Source organism: Anthonomus grandis, chromosome 10, assembly GCF_022605725.1.
Source record: "Anthonomus grandis grandis chromosome 10, icAntGran1.3, whole genome shotgun sequence".
Lineage (NCBI taxonomy): Eukaryota > Metazoa > Arthropoda > Insecta > Coleoptera > Curculionidae > Anthonomus > Anthonomus grandis.
The window spans coordinates 27804241-27823547 of NC_065555.1; the positions used below are offsets into that span (position 1 = coordinate 27804241).

The following is a 19307-nucleotide window of genomic DNA, read 5'->3' on the forward strand; positions in this document are numbered from 1 at the left end:
CACAACTCTCTTAAGTACTCACATTGATGTCTCAAAAATACAAATTCATCATATTCCTGCTGTTGACCACTAATTTTAAACTTTTTGTGAATTTGTTTCTTTCTTATGATCAAACTGCGAAGCTCTGAAGAAAACCAACATGAAAAAGAAGAACTTTTGTACCTCTTTAGAGGAATAAACCTTTCCATTGAGGAGTAGATCACATTATAGAAAATTTATTTATTTATTTATTCATCAACGTATATAACATTTCAAGTACTTATTAATAATTAACAGTAGTCTTAAGTAAAAACTATAATACTAATAAACAATACTGTACTAAACATAATCCAAAGAGTGGGAGTAGGGCACTATCCCAAGATAGTTGCCCTAGCTGACGACTTAAATTTATTTAAAGATGTACTGAAAAAATCAAGATCTTTTGCAAATCTATTCACTGTAGAAGCTATTCTATTTATAGGACTGTTTAGTAAATAGGATGTTCTGCAAAAGGGAATGTGGAGAAGCGCCTGACCTCGTGTTGTGTAAGAAGATACATGCAAAGAGAAAAGGCACAGACATTCCGGACTTCTAACAATACCATTCAGAACCTTAAACGCAAAGCAAACATCAAAGAACTGCCTTCTACTTGATAAGGAGTTTATGCTCAGGTAGGACATGGTCTCTGAACAGGTAAGATCCAGGCCCGACTTCATAAGAGTATATCTGGCAAACCTGATAAACTTGTGCTGGATATTTTCAAGTCTCTCAATGTGAATCAGAAAATGAGGTACCAAACAATATTGGAGAATTCGAGAAGAGATCTCACCAGGCAAATATATAGTGTCTTTAATGCTGACACATTAGTAAAGTCTTTGCAAGATCTTTTGATAAAACCAAGCAGTTTATTAGCTCTATTTACAGTATTTTCGAAGTGGTGGGAGAAAGTAAGACTCAGGTCCAGAAAGACACCCAAATCCTTGACTGAGTCAAGCTCCTTCAAGGGGATACCATCAATAACATATTGACAAGGAGGGGAGACCCTTAAACGAGTAAACCTCATAAACCCACATTTCTTAACATTCAATGACATTTCATTCGACTTACACCAGGAAAACACTCTGTTTATATCTCTCTGAAGCACCAACTGATCCTGAGAGGAGGAAATCCGCCGAAAAATTTTCAAATCATCAGCGAAGAGCAAAAACTCAGACTCCAGTAGGGAGCCGAGGTGATTGATAAAGAGACTGAATAACAATGGTCCCAAATGGGAGCCCTGAGGGACCCCTGAAGTTGTCAAAAATGGGTTGGACAAAAAACCACCAATTTTAACACGCTGCTCTCTATCCATCAGATAAGACTTGATCCACAGTAAAAGAGATCCGCTGATGCCGAGATCTGAAATATGAGAGATAAGAATATTATGGTTGACCCTATCGAAGGCCTTACTAAAGTCCGTGTATATCGCATGTGTTTCATTACCGTCGGCAAAAGATTTGAAGATATAGTTGCTAAAAACAAACAAGTTTGTATCCACAGAACGACCTCTGGTGAATCCATGCTGCTGATCTCCAATTATTTCCTGAAATGTGCCAGATAGAACCACCTCTACACAGTGCTCGAACAGCTTAGGAATTGCAGAGAGGATACTAATGGGACGATAGTTAGTTATGTCACTCTTATTCCCAGATTTATAAATAGGACATACATGAGATAGCTTCCAGTTCTCTGGAAAAGTTGGCTAAGGAAAAGGGAATGGCTGCATTCTTTCAAAAGCCTGTTTGGAATTCCATCGGGACCCGCTCCCTTTCTGCTGTCCAGTTTAGCTAATGCTGTTTCAATTGTAGTAGCACTAAGGAACACCTGGTTGATATGGTTAAATTTACATGAGGTATCGACACCGTCAGAGGCATTAGAAGGGTTAGTATTCTTGTTAAATACAGATAAAAAGTGGGTGGCAAAGAGATTTGCAATAGAAATACCAGTATCGGCCCTGAGATCATGAAGGAACATCTCATCTGGAACTGTAGAATCGCTTTGATTGGACTGAAGTCTTACAAATTTCCAAAAGGTCTTGCTATCGTTCTCTATTGCATTTTCGGCTCTTTCAATGTAATGTCTGTAGCATTCACTAGATAATGAACGGCATTCTGAGCGCAGAACACTAAAACTTAAGTAATCAGTATTTGATCCTGACTGTCTGTACCTTCTATGTGCTATTTTTTTCTGAATAACTAGACTTTTTAGTTCTCTAGAAAACCATGGTGGATAATGTTTCTTGGGAGAGTGTTTTTTTATTGGCACAAACAGATTCAAACAATCATAAACAACAGAATAGAAGTTTGCAACAGTGGTATTTAAGTTATCGTTAACAATTATTGACATCCAGTTGTATGTAGAAAAGTAGTTATTTATAGACACAAAATCTGCTTGATTAAAGTTGTAAAAATAAGTTATAGGTAGTTCCAGGTAATTGGACTTACTATTGGGTAGTTGCAGCTCAAGAGCAGGATGGTAAGGATCTGACCCGACTAAACCATTACATTTAGTTGTTAAAGTGGAATGAAAAGTTGTAAAGCAAAGGTCAAGAATTGTTCCATGATCATTAATTACTGCATTGAGCTGCATTAAACCTAGAAAAGTGAATGTGTCACATAAAAGATTTTCTTTATCAGATGTAACATTATTTGGGGTTAAGCCGTAATGATCATCACTAGGTAACCATGAAATATTAGAAAGGTTAAAGTCACCAACAATAAGAACATTATTAAAGCTCTCGCAAGCTTTGGTAACAGAGGCACAATGCGCTGCATACACAGATAGATCCATGGATGGAGGAACATAAATGCAGCGAATGCAATAATCCTCGCCATCACCAAGACGCACAGAGATCCAGATTTCTTCAAGTGAATTGTCAGCAGTTGGCAAACGATGGGATTTTAGGGTGTTGCTCACTGCTAGGAGCACACCCCCGCCTCTACTTTTTGAACTGTTACTAGTGTTGCGGTCAGTTCTATACACACAGTAGTTGGAGCTAAGGAATTCACCGTCGTTGACTGTAGGATCCAGCCAAGTTTCAGTTAGGGCAAGAATGTGGTAGTCTTCTGCTTGGGCCGCACAGAGAAATCCCTTTAGTTTAGTTTTTAAGCCCCTCACGTTCTGATAAAAGAACGATACATCGTCTACTGTGGGCGCTGAGACAGTGTTGGGTCTAACTGAAAATTCGCCCCTCGGCCCTGAGTGCGCCTGGGACGAAATTCCTTGACCGCTATACCGGCTGGCCAGAGGTTCGGGTCAAGTAGTCCCTTCAGTAGGAACTCTTTTACCCCTATCCTAAAGGATACAACATCCTCATTCTTATCCAATATGGCACATTTAACATCTGAGATGTTTAGTTGCTTCTCAAGGTAATTTAGAATCTGCTGCTCAGTAGTGTCCGGATTGCATCTGCCCAAATACAACCACTGACGTCTATCAGCTGCAGATAGTGAAGAAGCTTCAGAAGAAGTCCCAATTGAAACTATGACATCAATAGATGTCTCTCCCAAAAACAATTGATTCCAGTCTATCCCAGCAAGACAATCATTAATTGCCATGTAATCTCCCTAAATTGTAATCACCTGCCAAGACAAACAAACTACTTGAATATCTACTATATACATGTTCAACGGATTCACAATGGCTTAAATAGGCTTGAAGTGGAGATGGAGATGGTATATAAATGCAACCAACAACAAAGCTTTGATTGTCAATTGTAAATGTCAAATAGATCTGATAAATATCCACAACAACAAGTGGGATACCAATTCTATGTGTACATAAACTCTTTTTGGCCGCAATCAATACACCACCTCCACGAGGCTTGGTAGTATTTGTACCCATTTGACAATCATATCTATATAAATCATAGTTTGGTACTACAATTTCAGCATCTGAATATTCAGATGTTAACCAAGTCTCTGCAATCATAACAATATCATAGCAGCAGCAACTAAGTGCCTGCTGAAAATCCTATACATGCAAACACCTGAACCAGAAGGGCCATCCCGCACTAAATTATGGTTTGATTCATTTGATTTTGATGAAAATTTATCTTGCGTTTATTATTTAACCAAAATTTTTGCAAGATAACCCCTCTAGGCCACTTATCCGGGCTTAAAAAATCATCCCTACAATCACCGTTGATGCTTATCTTAAAAGAAATAGTCTCACCCTTAACTGGCAACAATTCTACTTTAAGGTCCCTAATCTGAGGGCACCACTTTTGAATGTGCTCTTTAATAAAACCAGGGGTCACTCCCATTTTAACACGTCCCAGATAAAAATATTCCCTATTTACTAAACCTGTGAAATTTTCATCACCTCCAAAGTTCGCTTCTCCTAAAACCAGATTCCGATTACGATTTGTATTTGTACGTTTTTCGATTTTGTCCCAAAGTAAATCCCTGTTGCAGATGGTCATCCCCAACATCCATTGCTCCAGAGTTCCCAGTCCCATCTGATTCATTGTTTATGTTTACCTTGTCATTGTCTGAGTGACGTTTCTCCGCCATTGCTCTTTTAGGGAACAAAGAAGAAGAAGAAGTTTTAGCGTCTACACGCATCTACCTGTTTCACTCTACTTTGAACAGCTGATTCAAAGATATTTCTGCTGTTGGATTGTTGCTGGCGTTGTAGGGAAAGCGGAAACGGTAGCGGCGGTGTAACGTTGTCAGGAACTGCCTGGGTATTTAGGTTGTCATTTTTATTTTTATTCTGCAGCAAGAATCTTACTAGGTCCTATCAATGACATTTTTGGCCCAGTTTTCCAGCTTGTTTTGAAGGCATTCTTCTATATCCTTCCAAAGATTCATTTATACAGCATTTAGAAGTATTAATCAAACTATTTGTTAACTGTGGACACCAGAATTACTAGGCTCTCCAGAATTCTCCAAATTGCCTTCAGAAGCAAACTTATTGAATTTATCTATGCAATGCTTGCACCATATCAAGACGGTTCTAGTTTTAGCGATTGCACATCTAATCTCTTGCAATGATATTTTACTACAATCCCTACAAGAAACCTTTCTGCAATTGTCACATGCACATCCAAACAAAAGTGTTTTATTTTCCTTAAAATAACAAGCTTGGGTACAAAACCCACATTGCATCCCTTCCATAGTTGTAAAAACTTTTTAAGAAATGCATTGGCAAAGTTGTAAAAAGACGATATTATGTAATTTTATCTTAAAACAAAATTACAGCTAGTTAAATCAGCAGCTTAGTATTCACAAGCACAACACAGATTGGTAACTTCTAACATCCAGTATTTCTCTTATTTCTGGTCCAAATCACTCAATACGATTCCAAAACATGAGCTCACACCACAACACGTCCGTTTGTTTATTTAACCATTTATTGTATCTAATATTTCGAGTGTGAACCTGGTTTCTTGGTATTAACTTTTCAAAAAGATATTCAGGACTTTGACTAACATATAATTGATAAAGAAAAGTAAAAGTGAAGAATTTGAATAGGTAAGGTAGCATTAACCACCTCAACTCAAATATAGAGTCTGATCAAAGTTTCCGAGGTTAAAAATAAATCTACAGCAAGTATTCTGCACTTGTTGCAGGCAATAATGATTTATTTGGTCTAAGCAAGCATAATAAACTATAAGGCAGTAATTTAAAATGTGTTTATTGGCATAAAGCATACGCATGCGTAAATAACACCTCTGCAGAAGAGTATTAACATGTTCCTTAAACCTTAAAGAATTGTCTATTTTAAGTCCCAGAACCTTCACAGTATCAGAGAACAAAATAGTTAAATAGTTAAAAAAAATAGATTAATTATATAATCAGTATGTATTGTCTATTGTAACAGGGTTATTAGATAAGCTTGACACACTTCCAATTAATACATAGTTCTGGCATTGGCAACATTCCAACTAGTACAATAAAAGTAGTAGTACCACATATTAGTCATGTGTTTTGTTTCCTAATGAATAATGCCTTCAAACAGAAAATATTTCTCAATCATCTAAAGATTGAACTAATGATACCAATACACTAACAAGGTGATTCAGAAGCTATGAAAAATTACAGGCCCATTAGCCTTTTGCCAGGTTTTTCGAAATTATTTGATTTAGCTATGTGTAAAAGATCAAGTAGATTTCTTGAGAAGTGTCCATTATTTAATGAACACCAACATGGATACATAGAAAATAAATCAACTCAAACAGCAGTCTTTCAGTTCACTAATGCAATTTTGGGACATCTGGACAAAAATAATATTGTACTAGAGATCTTTCTTGATTTATCAAAGGCCTATGATTGCATTGATAGGGAAATTCTCTTTCAAAAATTAGAACTATATGGGGTTAGAGGCCATTCACTAAAATTGTTTCAGTCTTATTTATCTCAAAGAAAACAAAAGGTGGGATAATGAAATATGGGAAAAATATAATAATAATAAGTATTTATTTCCAATGGGCCCATCAACAATTAAACAAAAATCAATTTACAATTTTAATACAATACCCTATAAGCTACATTAAATTCAATTCATACATACTTGCTAATTGCTCTAACTTTCCAAAACAATTAGGTGACAAATATGGGGGAATGTCTACATATATTTAAAAGTTGCAATAGGTTACAATTGTTTATGTCACTCTCATCAGAGATGAGATAAAATTTTTTGCACATAATAAAATCATGCAACATAATATTCCATCTAGCGGTCGCGAGCAAAAAAAAAAAGAGGCATTTATTTCCAACAGGTTTGTTACCCAATTACAGGAAAGAATTAAAAAAAAATTATCAAAATATGTATAAAAATGAAAAATCAAAATGCTTAACATTCTATGTACTTAAACAGACTACACTAGAAAAACTCTGCATCACCTATTTACTTTATACTTTCTATAATGGATCTTAAACTGCCAACAAAAATATCGAACCGTTCATGTAAATTATTATTAATATAATTCTGACACATTTATATAAATAGCGGATCTAAACAAAATATTAGACCTAGTGGGATTTACATAAAATAACCTCAAAGGCCTAGAGTTTATTCCTGGTACCTGAAAATTTAATCCAGCCGAAAGGGTGGGACAGCCAATCTTGTTATGATTAAGGTTATATAAGATTTTTATGGACGGACTCTTCTTTTTGCTAAGGGTATAATATTAAATTTATTTAAGTATACTAATAATGATTTATTAAGCTTTATTGATCTCAAGAATACATAATATTCACAGAGAAGTTCAATAATCAAAATATAAGAAATAATAGTAAATAATGCAAAGATTCACTTAAAAACTAACACTAACAATGTTTAAAAATTGTTCATACACATGTCATAAGCCACATGAAAACAGATAAAATTCAGATGAAATACAAACACAGAACATGAAATTCTTAGTTAATTAAAAAAAAAACCTATCTTCTGTCAATGAGTAAAATTTATCTTTACTATATACAAGCATCTGTTATTATAGATTTTAAATGTCTTAAATTTACCAAGTGGCAGCAATCTTATCTCTACAGGTAATGCATTAAATAATTTAATTTCTTCCATGCTGTATCTTGCCAGTCTAGTAAATGGCAAGATCAAGTTATTTTGATTTATAGTATTATGGAGATGAACATCTGATAACATATTATAACTAGAAATATTTTTTCTAACATAAGTGAGTTTAAGGTATATGATTAGGCCATATAAGGTCATTATTTGCAGTGATTTAAAGAAAGGTCGACAAGATTCATTTTGTTCCAAGTTCACAATGCATCTTATGGCAGATTTTTGGACTTTAAATTTTTTTTCAAGATGTATAGTGGCTGCAGAACTCCACACTAAAACGCCATAACATAATATAGAATTAAATAGGGAATAGTAAGTGATTACTGGAGCTGCCTCATTAAAACTGTATTTTTAATTCATCTTATGGGATAAATGGACTTATTGAGTTGGTTGTAAAGAGCATTCATATGAGCAACATACAAAAGATTAATATCCAGAGTAACATTTAAGAATTTTAACCTTTAGTTTTCCTTAGTGTTACTAGAAGTTTGTGTTTCAAAAAGCACAGATTTAACAGACATGTAGAGTTAGCTGATTTTAAGCAAACCACAACCTAGTCCAATCCAATATTGTCCTATAATTGACTATACAAACCTCTTGCTGGAGACATTATTCTCTCTAAACCAGAGATATTTCATAAACTTGTGCTGAATTTGCTCAATATCATTAGTCAGGTCGTTATAAATTGGGTACCAAATTAGAGATCCATATTCTAATTTTGAGCATATGTAAAAAAACAAAAATAATTGTCTTAGAGTATTAATATTTTCAAAATGTCAACAGTTTTTAGAAATAAAACTCAACAATTTGGTAGAATCAGAAACTATTTTGGCTACATGCTTGGTAAAACTTAATTTCACATCATAAGTAATTCCCAGATCGATTGCTTCATCCACTTTGGTTAACAGAACATAATTTGCTGTATAATTAAGATTAATCGGCAACAGTTTTCTAGGAAGTGAGAGAATAGAGCATTTTTTTAAATCAAATCAACTAAAGCTTTATTTGTCTAAAACACCAAGGTGTTGTTAACAAACCTCTGGTAAAAAAATACAAGTATATTTTTCTTTTTGAAAACAATCAACAAACTGAGACAATCAATCATTAATCGTAAAACATATTAATGTAACAACAAAATAAAAAAAAATTAATATACACAAATATACCAGTAAGAAATTAATTATCTAAAATATGTCCATTATTATTGCTTAAACAGTACTTACATCACAATCTCAGTTACAAACTCAAACAATAGACAGCACATAGTGTATGTTAAAACAACTAACTCCAAAAATTCCTCTAAGCTATAAAATGCCTTATAAAGCAGGATTGGATATTAACATTTCAGTATAGTGTATTGACATTGCATCAACTCTCAACTTTATAACATTAAATAACAAACAGCAAGTGTCAACTTCTTACTAAGAAAAATAATGCTATACACAACAACAGGCATTGGTAGAATTATGTATGGTGTCTTGGGATGGAGTCAAGCACTGGCATTCCATATTCATACAACAAAAAAAAGCTATAAGAATCCTAACAATTTCACCAATCAATCCATATTCATTATACAAGAAACAAAAATCAAGCTGTGATTCCCCAACATAGACTAACTCAAAAAAATTTTAAAATATTATCCCTCAATCTTTTTAATTGCCTGCCAGATGAAATTAAAAGTCTGCCCTTTAATAAATTTAAATTCACAATAAAAAAAAATCTTGCTTCACATAAGTCCATAATTATAACATACAGGAATTCTTGGGGTTTGACTGGGGTACATGACCTGAAAACTAATGCCTAGCCTTGTGGAGCTACTACTAATTATATTTATTCCTGTTTTGTACTATTTATTTGTGTGTTAGTATATTGGCTGTTTTATACAAGAACAAATGTTAAAAAATACACAATTTATCAATAGTTACAATATTTTATCCCTATTTTACTAAATAAAATCTTTTATAACTGATTTATTACTTCTTAGCTTTTTATTACTGGTATTAGATGTTTGATAACTATCTTATTAACAAACTAAGTTGTTTTTCTCCCATTAGTTTGACGATGCTTAAGCTTAGATTGCATTGTAGGTCTACAGTACAATTGTAGTTGTATTTTTTGCAAATAAGGATTCATTCATTTATATCATCTGGAAACAGTAAACTCTAACAAGACAGTAATTTGATGAGATCGTTTATAAATAATAAAAAAAAAGTGGGTGCAAGTTAGATATTTGCAAAACTTAAAGCATTCATATTCCACAAATTTTTATGACCTTGTAAATAAGATTTATTTATTTCTGCCAAAAAGTACAAACTCTTACACAAGTCAAAATACAAAAAAAAAGTATTTCAATAATAAAACCCATCCAGTAACTATATAATAGGATAAGATAATTCACAAATAAAGAAAAAATACAAGGATCAAGTGTTAAGCACTAAGTAAAACTAACAAATACTAACCAACTTTAACAGAAATACAATATAAGCATGAAAAACACAATACTCCTAAAAAGCCATAGTGGAGTGAAGACATTCCTTAAATGAGTAAAAAGGGTTAGTAATTAAGAAATCTTTATTTTTCAATATACAAAGTGGCAGAACCCTTACAGATGCTGGCAGGGCATAAAAAAATTTCACTCGGTAGTAGGAAACCCCAGTCATTATTTCTGGTAAAGTGCCAGTGCTTATCAGCATATGTCGCATACTCAGTCACTTTTTCTGTAACATATAACAGGCACAATAGAATAAATGCACAGGTTAGAGTGAGAATTTTCAATTTCATGAAGTGGGATCTTTGTAATGCAAATATCTTAGACATATGCACCCGAGAGTCCCCAACTGTTAAAACAGTGTGTCATCATAGAATAAAAATAGCTGAAATAAGCAATCCTGAGTGTGCCCATTGAAACAGAGCCTGACAAATTACCTGACCTAGCATAACAATAAGTGACTCAGCCAGGTTAAACCGCCATCAAGAGTGACATGGAAATTTACTGTTACATTTGGGAGGAGCAGGAAAAGAACCAAGATTTCCAAGAGAAAAAATAATTTGCTGGGTTTTAGTTTTGTTCCAACATGATCTGTTTGAAACAGCACAGTCTTTCAAGTTAGCACATGACTCTTGAGATATGCGAGTAATATTTGGTTCATCAGCATTTAAAGAAGTTGAAAGTGTCATCTGCATAGAAATAAAATACAGAGCCAGTATGGCAAATAGGCAAATTATTGACATAAACCAAGAATAAAATAAGTCCTAGAATAAAGTTTTGTGGAACTCCATGTTTCAGTGGTAAATTCTGCTAAACTCACACCCCCCAAACAATACATACTGACCTCCATTCAAATAGCACCAAAGTAAATGCAGATTAATACTTCTTAGGCAATGGATGTAAATTAAAGCAGCCAAATAGTTGGCAGTGGCAGAAATTCCTTACAGCATGTATACCACCAAGTACATAGGCTAAGTACTTAGCAAACCTGTGCTGGACAGACTCAAAATCAATATGGCACTGGCAAATTGGATTTCACATGATGCTGCCGTATTCCAATTTTGACCTGACAATGCAGCTAAAAAGCAGTTTAGACATAGACTCTGACAGTTTCTAATTATAGATAAAAGATATTATATAAAGCTTTCCATAAAAACAACATTGACCTAAGTCGATTATTTGACTGCAATTATGCTAATCATTTTGCTGATTTGGCTTGTATATTATATGGTCACATAAAAAAAATGTGTGGGAACTGCATCTGAGGGTGTAACTGGTTCTGACTCTTTTTTAATTCAACTGCAATATCAGAATTAAAGCATTGTAGTGCATTTTTATTAAATATTCAATCCCTTCGGAATAAGGTGGATGAGCTTCAAATTCTGTTGATAAGTTTGGTGATGCCTTTTTGAGTGTTTGGTGTGTTTTTGTAAATGGTTTAATATGTACTTTATTTGTATATACTGCCTGCCCTCTGGGGATATCAGTGTATTTCTTGACAATATATTCAATATAGTTCAATATATTCAACTTCAATATAAAATATTACAATTCTAAGAATATAAAGCACCTAGATACCAGAGTATCTGTATGTGCTATGGTAGAAACAATTCAAAAATTCTAATATATCAATGTTGTTACCCTTAGCAGACTAGCCGTTATATAAATTAGTTCACAATATTTAACATTTTAAATAAGTTTACCCAAAACTACATAACAAAAATCAAAAACCAGACAATAAAAATGAGAAAAAAAAAAAAAAAGATTCATATAATATATACACATATACATTTTACCTACAAAGGTATTATGTAGTATTTTACAGAATTTTCTAGTCTTTGGTACCTAAAACCTATAATATTTGAAACAAAATTAATAATGTCCATACTGAGATTTTTTTCTTTTTCCCTTATGTATTTATGTTGTGATTGCTATCGAGTAAGAAAATAAAAAGTTTGGTGAAAAGCAGAATATTGATACAAGCACTTATGATCAATCAACAAAATTTTCTTTTGTTTCCTAATATATAACTTAGGGCATGCTCATTAAACTTTTTGAAGTATTTCTGTTGTTTGACATTTTCTGGAAGAAGGTTATAAAATTTTGGAGCTAAAAATACTGCCGAATGTTGACCAAAATCTCGAATCATATAAGGTAGTACAATTTGCTGGTGTTTATTAGCTCGGGTTTGGTGTCTATGGTTTATTATACTTTGTTTACCATAGAATTTATGAACATAAGAGCAACAGGTTGTTATAAAAAGAGTTTTCAAATCTTGTATTTCAGAATTATATAATTGCTTTGTTGAAAATAACCTAGGTCTCTTTAACATTATCTTTACTATTGAGTTTTGTATTGTTTTAAGATTTTTTAGACTGTTTTCATATGCCCCACCCCAAATCAATATCCCATACCTTATTAGGGGTTCCACGAGAGCTTTATAGATCAACACAATGAGTTTTCTGCACAAAATTTCCCTTAATAAATAAAATTTATGTAAGAGTGCCTTTATCTTTTTTGTTAAATAATCAATGTGTATATCCCATTTTAGATGTTTGTCTATATGGACTCCCAAATATTTTATAGAGTTTACCTGTGCAATTGGTTCATTAATATTGTTTACAATAATATTTTGAAAGTTTGGTCTATTTGAACTGTTTATGGAAAATGCTATATATTTAGATTTTTTTGGATTTAGTGACAATTTAAAGGTGTCGAAAAAATTTTTGATTAATGATAGACCTTCTTGAAACTTAACTTTTGCCTCTTGCCATGTGTCTCCAATAAATATAATTCCTGTATCATCTGCATAGGATATTACTTTGCCAGGAGTTTTTATATCATTCACTGCATTTATATAAACATTGAAAAGTAGGGGTCCTAGTACAGTGCCCTGCGGTATTCCAATTTTAATGATATCAGGTTAGATTGTCTTCTGTCCCAGCTCCCTATTCACTCCCGTGTTATATTAACTGGAGATATTAATATTATTTATTCAGAGGTTTCCTTACCTCAAAGAATTTCCCTTGATGGAATCTTCAAATCTGGTCGCACCCAGGAGGTGATTGCATCTGGATTTTTGTTCAGGGATAGCATACCTTAAATGTGGTGTACCTCAAGGGTCAGTGGTAGTCCTATTTTATTTCTATTAGACGTTAATGACTTAAGCTCTCTACCACATAGACTAGTGGTTCAGTTTGCCGATGATACTACATCGCCGATGTTCTGTGCTATAACAAAGATCAAAAAGTAGTTATATCTCTCGATTTAAGGTCCTCGATTTAAGGATAGTACTAGAATTAAGATTAAGTTAAAAAGAAAAAAAAATTGATGAGAGTTTAAGGTTTGACAACCATGTTTTGGGCCTTGCTGCTAAACTTTCTTCTGGTTGTTTTGCAGTCAGGGTTGCCAGGCATGAGTTGGGGAGGTTGTTTGCTCGTTCAGTTTATTTCGCCTTAATAGACTCTCATATCCACTATAGGTTGCCATTTTGGGGTTTGTGATCCAAGGGACCTTCATTTTTACTATTCAGAAAAAAACATTAAGGTATCAGTTACTTGAAATTTCATCACTAGTTGACATTCATTTATGTACACTATTGTTGCAGATTAAAATTCATTTATTGCTGTTATACAAGAAATTTTAACAAGTCAATAAAATACATAGGTTTGCATACAAAAAATAGTTTAAAAATTGAGTATTGTTATTACCATCCTATTTCTTACTGTGCTCCCCTTTTATTTATATTATACTTCAGTGACTTTCTTGAATTGTTGAATGATTCAACAAGATTTTCAAAATCAGTATCAGGAAAATGACATTAAATAATAATTATATATATTTTTTTTTCAGTGAGTATGTCAAAAATTGGTCTGGCATCCATCCTTATAATACTGAGAAGAAAACAGATTTTATCAAAAGGGGCATGGGTGAGTATACTTTTTTTAAAATTTATTCCTAAGAAATAATAAAGAAAAGTGGCCATTATAATTTTTTTTTTTAATTTCTAGTGGGGTATCGGGCAAAGCTTGCACACATGGCAAAATTCCCTAAGGACATAGGGACTGCAGAAGAGAGGACAGGTGGCAACCCAAATATTCTTAGTGAACCAGAGTTTTTGCCTCCTAAGAAAATAAACCTTGATGAAATTTTTGGTACTCCTAGCCCTAAGAAAATTAAAAGTATGGAACCCAGAAACTTACTTGCCCAAATATAAAAATGTATATTCTTTATTTTTAGAACCAAATGCAAATGAACCATTGGTGACCCACAGAAGATTCTTAGGAAATGATGATTACAAAGCTATGATCTGGATACAATATCCTGGCAAAGACAGGAAGCCAGATAGTGAGGATGAAGAAATAAAAGAGCTTAATAAAGACACTCGGCAAGACTTATGTTGTGATATCTGTAATTTCCACACTAAAAATACAAAAGCTTTGGTTTACCATAGTGACATTCACTTGAATGGTAATTATTTCTAATCATTTTGAAGCTATTATTGCTCTTCATTTTGCCTTTCCTTAGTTTGGCTACACTACAAACTGATGGCTTTTTTTAAAACATTAAAACTTCTTTTAGGAGCTACAGGTAATTCCTCAAAAAGAAAATCGAAAAAGCCTAAAGATCATGACTTGGATGATGTGGATGCTGTCAGGAAATCTGTGAAGTCTACTAAACCCAAACAACCAAAGAAAAAGAATGTCACCGTTAATATGAAGCCCGTAGATGGTTTTGAGGACTTGTTGCAAGATTGGGAAGAAAGTGATGAAGAAGGTGCTAATGAGGCTGGCACAAAGAACAAGAGTGGTAGTGAAACTGAACCTACTATCAGCATAGAGAATGGAGGTAAGACCAATTAATAAATAATGCAAGTTCCAGTTTACTTTACGAAATACAAAGTGTCAGTTTAGCTTTCAGAAAAGCATCATTAGACCTAAGAAAGTTAAAACATAATGTCATAAAACAAATGATCTTGATTTTAATAAGAATTTCCTGTCCTGTACCGGGTGGCGTATTTACCAACCCTAACCCGTTACAGTGCTAACCGATTCCGACTATGGCCGACAGCGAAATTTACAAACCATATCCCGATGCAGTTCTCTGGTACCTGTACAAAGTTAGGATTCGTAAATTTTCAGTTTCATCCTAACCTAACATTTTTAAACTTAATTTTTATCTGTCTAAGCTTATTTTTTATCTGATTTTAAAATAATTTGCACTTTTGCATTGCTACTTTTTCCATGCTACATGGTGGTGTTTTTAGTTTTTTAAAAAGATGTTTCATCTTTTGCCGTCCATCATCAACTTTTGGTTTTTCTTATGCCATATTAGATTCTTGCATTTTTAGAAAGTCCTTTTTAATACATTTTCATCGATGTATCGCACGTGCATATCAGATGTGTAGTTTTTTTCCTCTTGCTCTTATGGGGTTCTTATGGGAAGTACCCAAACCGCTTTTCCGAAATGCAAGTGAAATACATCAATAAAAAGCTACTTTTACTCTAAAAGTACCTTTTAAAAATTTAAAAATCCAATATGGCGCCCATAAGAAAAAACAAAGTTAATGGTGGTCGGCAAAAGACGAAACGTTTTATTGAAAACCACCATGTAGCACGGAAAAAGTGGCAATGCAAATGTGCAAATTATTTTAAAATCAGATAAAAAATAAGCTTAGAAAGAAATTAAATCGAATTTTTAAAATGTCGTTTTTTTTCTCGATATTTGCAAACGTATCAGAAATTTATTAAATTTTTAAACGGAATTTTAAGAAGCATCAAATTATGCAACTTTGCCATAATTTAATCGACCCTGTATCTATTACCGTTTTCGAGATCCCAATGATGAGGGTCGAATTTGGACCACCCTGTACATTCCATGTAATTTTGTTGATTATGTTAAAAATCCAAGTATTTTGTATTTCGACTGTTTAAAAGTTTACGCACAATACAAGTGTGTAATTAAAATATAAAATAATTTGTTTCACTTTTATTTTTATTACTAGATAGAGCTCATAGACCACCGACCTAGTTTTTTAGCCTTACAAACATTTTTACACTTTACTATACTTCAAACAGATTCCGCCACCATGTAGCAAGGAAAAAGTGAAAATGTAAAAGTGTAAATCAGAAAAAAGAAAAGAACATTTTTAAAATTTCGAATTTTCACGATTATTTTCGGAACCAATCGGGAGTTTTTAATTTTTTCAAAGGCATATTTTTGAGCTCAGAAATGCGCAACTTTGCCCAAATTTAACCATCTTCGTATCTTCTATGGTTACCGAGAACCCATTAGTGAGGGACGAATTTAAAATACCCTATATATTGTCTCTCAGTCAGCAGTCAATGTGATTTTGCCTTTAATTTGTTTTGTTCCTAAACGTTCTTAAATTAGTGTTGCGAAAGCGGCCATTATAATATTAGATTGGAAATTCAAGGCAGTTGACTAATCTCCTGATCCTAACTCCCTGCAGTACGAGTGAACTGTGTCGGTATATGGTTTGTAAATTTTTCGTTCGGCCATAATCGGAATCGGTTAGCACCGTAGCGGGTTAGGGTTGGTAAATACGCTACCGGGTGACCCAACAAGACGGTCATATCTCGAGAAATATATTTAAGTTCTAAAAATGACCACTATAGGATCTAAATGTTAATTATTGTTAATTAAACGTTCATTTATAGGAAAGTCATAAAATCTGTCAAATATAATTAGTATCAACAGAGTATTTTAAATTGAAAAAATAGATCAAAGGAGTCCTGGAGAATAGTCAACAAATTAAGAGGCAAAACCAACTCATCATCTCAGACTTCAATAAGCTTCAATAAGTCAGATAAATGAGCTGTACTGCAATATTGGACATAACATGAATTATGATGCTTGCACTGATCATGTGGATTTTCGAGATTACTTGTTTCAGATGCTTTCTTTTTTGCTCTGGTTCCATCATTAGAAATTCCGTAATGATTTGGACAAATTAAAAATAAAAATTCTTCTGGGCATAATGATATCTCATTGAGAGTGCTGTTAGCTCTCCCAGACACAGCTTTGGAGGTTTTGACCGAAGCTATTAATTTTGTCATTTTTAATAGGTACCTTCCCTTTTTGTTTAAAAAAAGCCTGTGTTATCCCTTTATACAAAGGTGGAGATGCAAATAATCCTTCAAGCTTTCGACCAATATCTCTTCTACCAACTTTGTCAAAAATTGTGGAAAGGCTTATTAAAAATAGGGTCGTTTCATTTTTAAATATGTACAACCTTATAAGTGTACAGCAGTTCGGCTTTCAGGCATCCCTAAGCACGACTGATGTTATTTTCAATTTTTTGGAAAAGTTATATCTTGGACTAAACAATGGTGATTGTGCTGCCGCAGTTTTCTGTGACTTGTCTAAAGCCTTTTACTGAGTCAGCCACGGTATACTGTTGAGTAAATTGGAGGCTTATGGATTTAGGGGAATGGTCTTGGAGTGGTTCTACTTATATTTGATGGGAAGAGTGCAGACTGTTAACTTTCAGGGTCAAAGCTCAAGGATCAGTTTTGGGACCTCTCTTATTCTTAATCTATGTTAATGATTTGCCTCATATTTCAATAAATGGCGAGTTTTACCATCTTTGCAGACGATACCACCATTCTGTGGAAAAATAAGAATCGTGAGCAGCTTGAGGCAAATATTCGGACGGATTTATGTAAGGTAAAAAGATGGGGTGATGCTAATAAGCTGTTCTGTAATATTTCTAAAACAAATATTTTAAAATTCAAATGTGTATTTAATCATGTCTTTTTAAGTAATAATATAGTATTGTGTGCTAATGTGAGCAAATTTCTTGGGTTGTATATTGATTCTGGGTTAAAATTTGAACATCATATAAGCACATTATGTAATAAAATTTTTTCTGACTCTTCGTGTCATTGTGAATAATTAAAACAGCTCAGTGGCTAGAGCTTCATATTTTTCTTTAATTGAATCCCATCTTCGTATGGTATTCGTTTTTGGGGATCATGTCCTCAGTATGTCTTTAATAAGGTAGGGGGAGTATCAGCCACTTAAGAAAAAATAATTTCTATTAATAATATATTAGGTATTGGGTCCTAATTTTTTCAAAAAAATATTAGTTTTGGGAATAGGAAAATAATGCATAAGTAGCAAAACATGTTTTAAAAAAGTTTAAGTTTTATTGAAAAAAATAGTGTTACCATATCTGGTCGATATTAACCATATGCGTTGGGTAATATCGACTGTGCAATATAAAACGAGAAAAACAGTATAAACGCCTTTGTTTGCTTATAACGTTTAATAGGTATAAAATAATAATTAATTCTGGAAAACAAATTACCTTATAAACTAAATAATCTTAAATATAATATACTCAAATAAACACTGAAAAATTACTACTTTAGGGTTGGCAAAAATGACATATATACACCTGTGTGATTTCCACCCCGGCACATTCAGGGTGCCAAGATTTTCCACAAGGACAGGTCACCCACCATTCCTTATCTTTTCCAAATTCCGTACATATGAAAGAAAGAAAGAAAGAAAATGTGCTATATTACGTAAGACAAAACAAAATCTTGTGTACAAGCATCCTAAAAAATTCCAAATTCACTTTAAATTTCAAATTTCAAACAAACATAACATCTAAAACATTTTACCATAAAATTTACACACATTACCAAAGTTAATTATAACAAAATATCAAAGCACAGGTCAAAAGGTATCATTAAAAAAATCGTCAAGGTTATAATATGCCCTGGATAATAAAAGTTATTTTAATTTCTTTTTGAATTTCTTAACTTCTAAAATTTGTCTGATACATAGAGGAACATGGTTGTAAATTTTTTTGCTAAGGTATATAAGTGAGTTCTTGGTGAGGGAGGATGTAGGGATTGGTAAGGGAAAATCGTTAACCTGGCGAGTCATATGACCAGTGTTAGAAGGAGGTTTAGGACATTTATGAATAAGAGTGGCTGTTTCTAAGATAAAAAGAGAAAAAAGAGTTTTTGAGAAAAAAGGGATTTTTTGAGATATAAAGAGAGGTTTACATGAATCTCTTAACCCAGTGGAACATAGGTATCTAACTGCCTTTTTTTGAATCACAAAAATTATGTTTAATAATCCCTTGTTGCTTAAACCCCAAAAAGGCAAGCCATAATGAAGATGGGACTCAATAAGAGAAAAGTACACTGAACGTGCAACTACCCCTCCCAGCTCATGCCTCGCCATTCTTACTGCAAAGCATCCAGAAGATAATTTTGATGCAAGATTTAGGATA

At 33.2% G+C, this 19307-nt stretch overlaps 1 protein-coding gene across 1 annotated transcript in view; it reads left to right on the forward strand.

Annotated features, from left to right (window-relative positions):
• LOC126741140 (titin-like) overlaps positions 1-19307 on the forward strand; it is a 177162-nt gene that overhangs the window by 18903 nt on the left and 138952 nt on the right. The window contains exons 2-5 of the mRNA XM_050447482.1: positions 13889-13965; positions 14047-14217; positions 14276-14506; positions 14618-14884. Of these exons, the coding sequence (XP_050303439.1) occupies positions 13889-13965; positions 14047-14217; positions 14276-14506; positions 14618-14884 (746 nt within the window). The remainder of the gene's footprint in view (positions 1-13888; positions 13966-14046; positions 14218-14275; positions 14507-14617; positions 14885-19307) is intronic.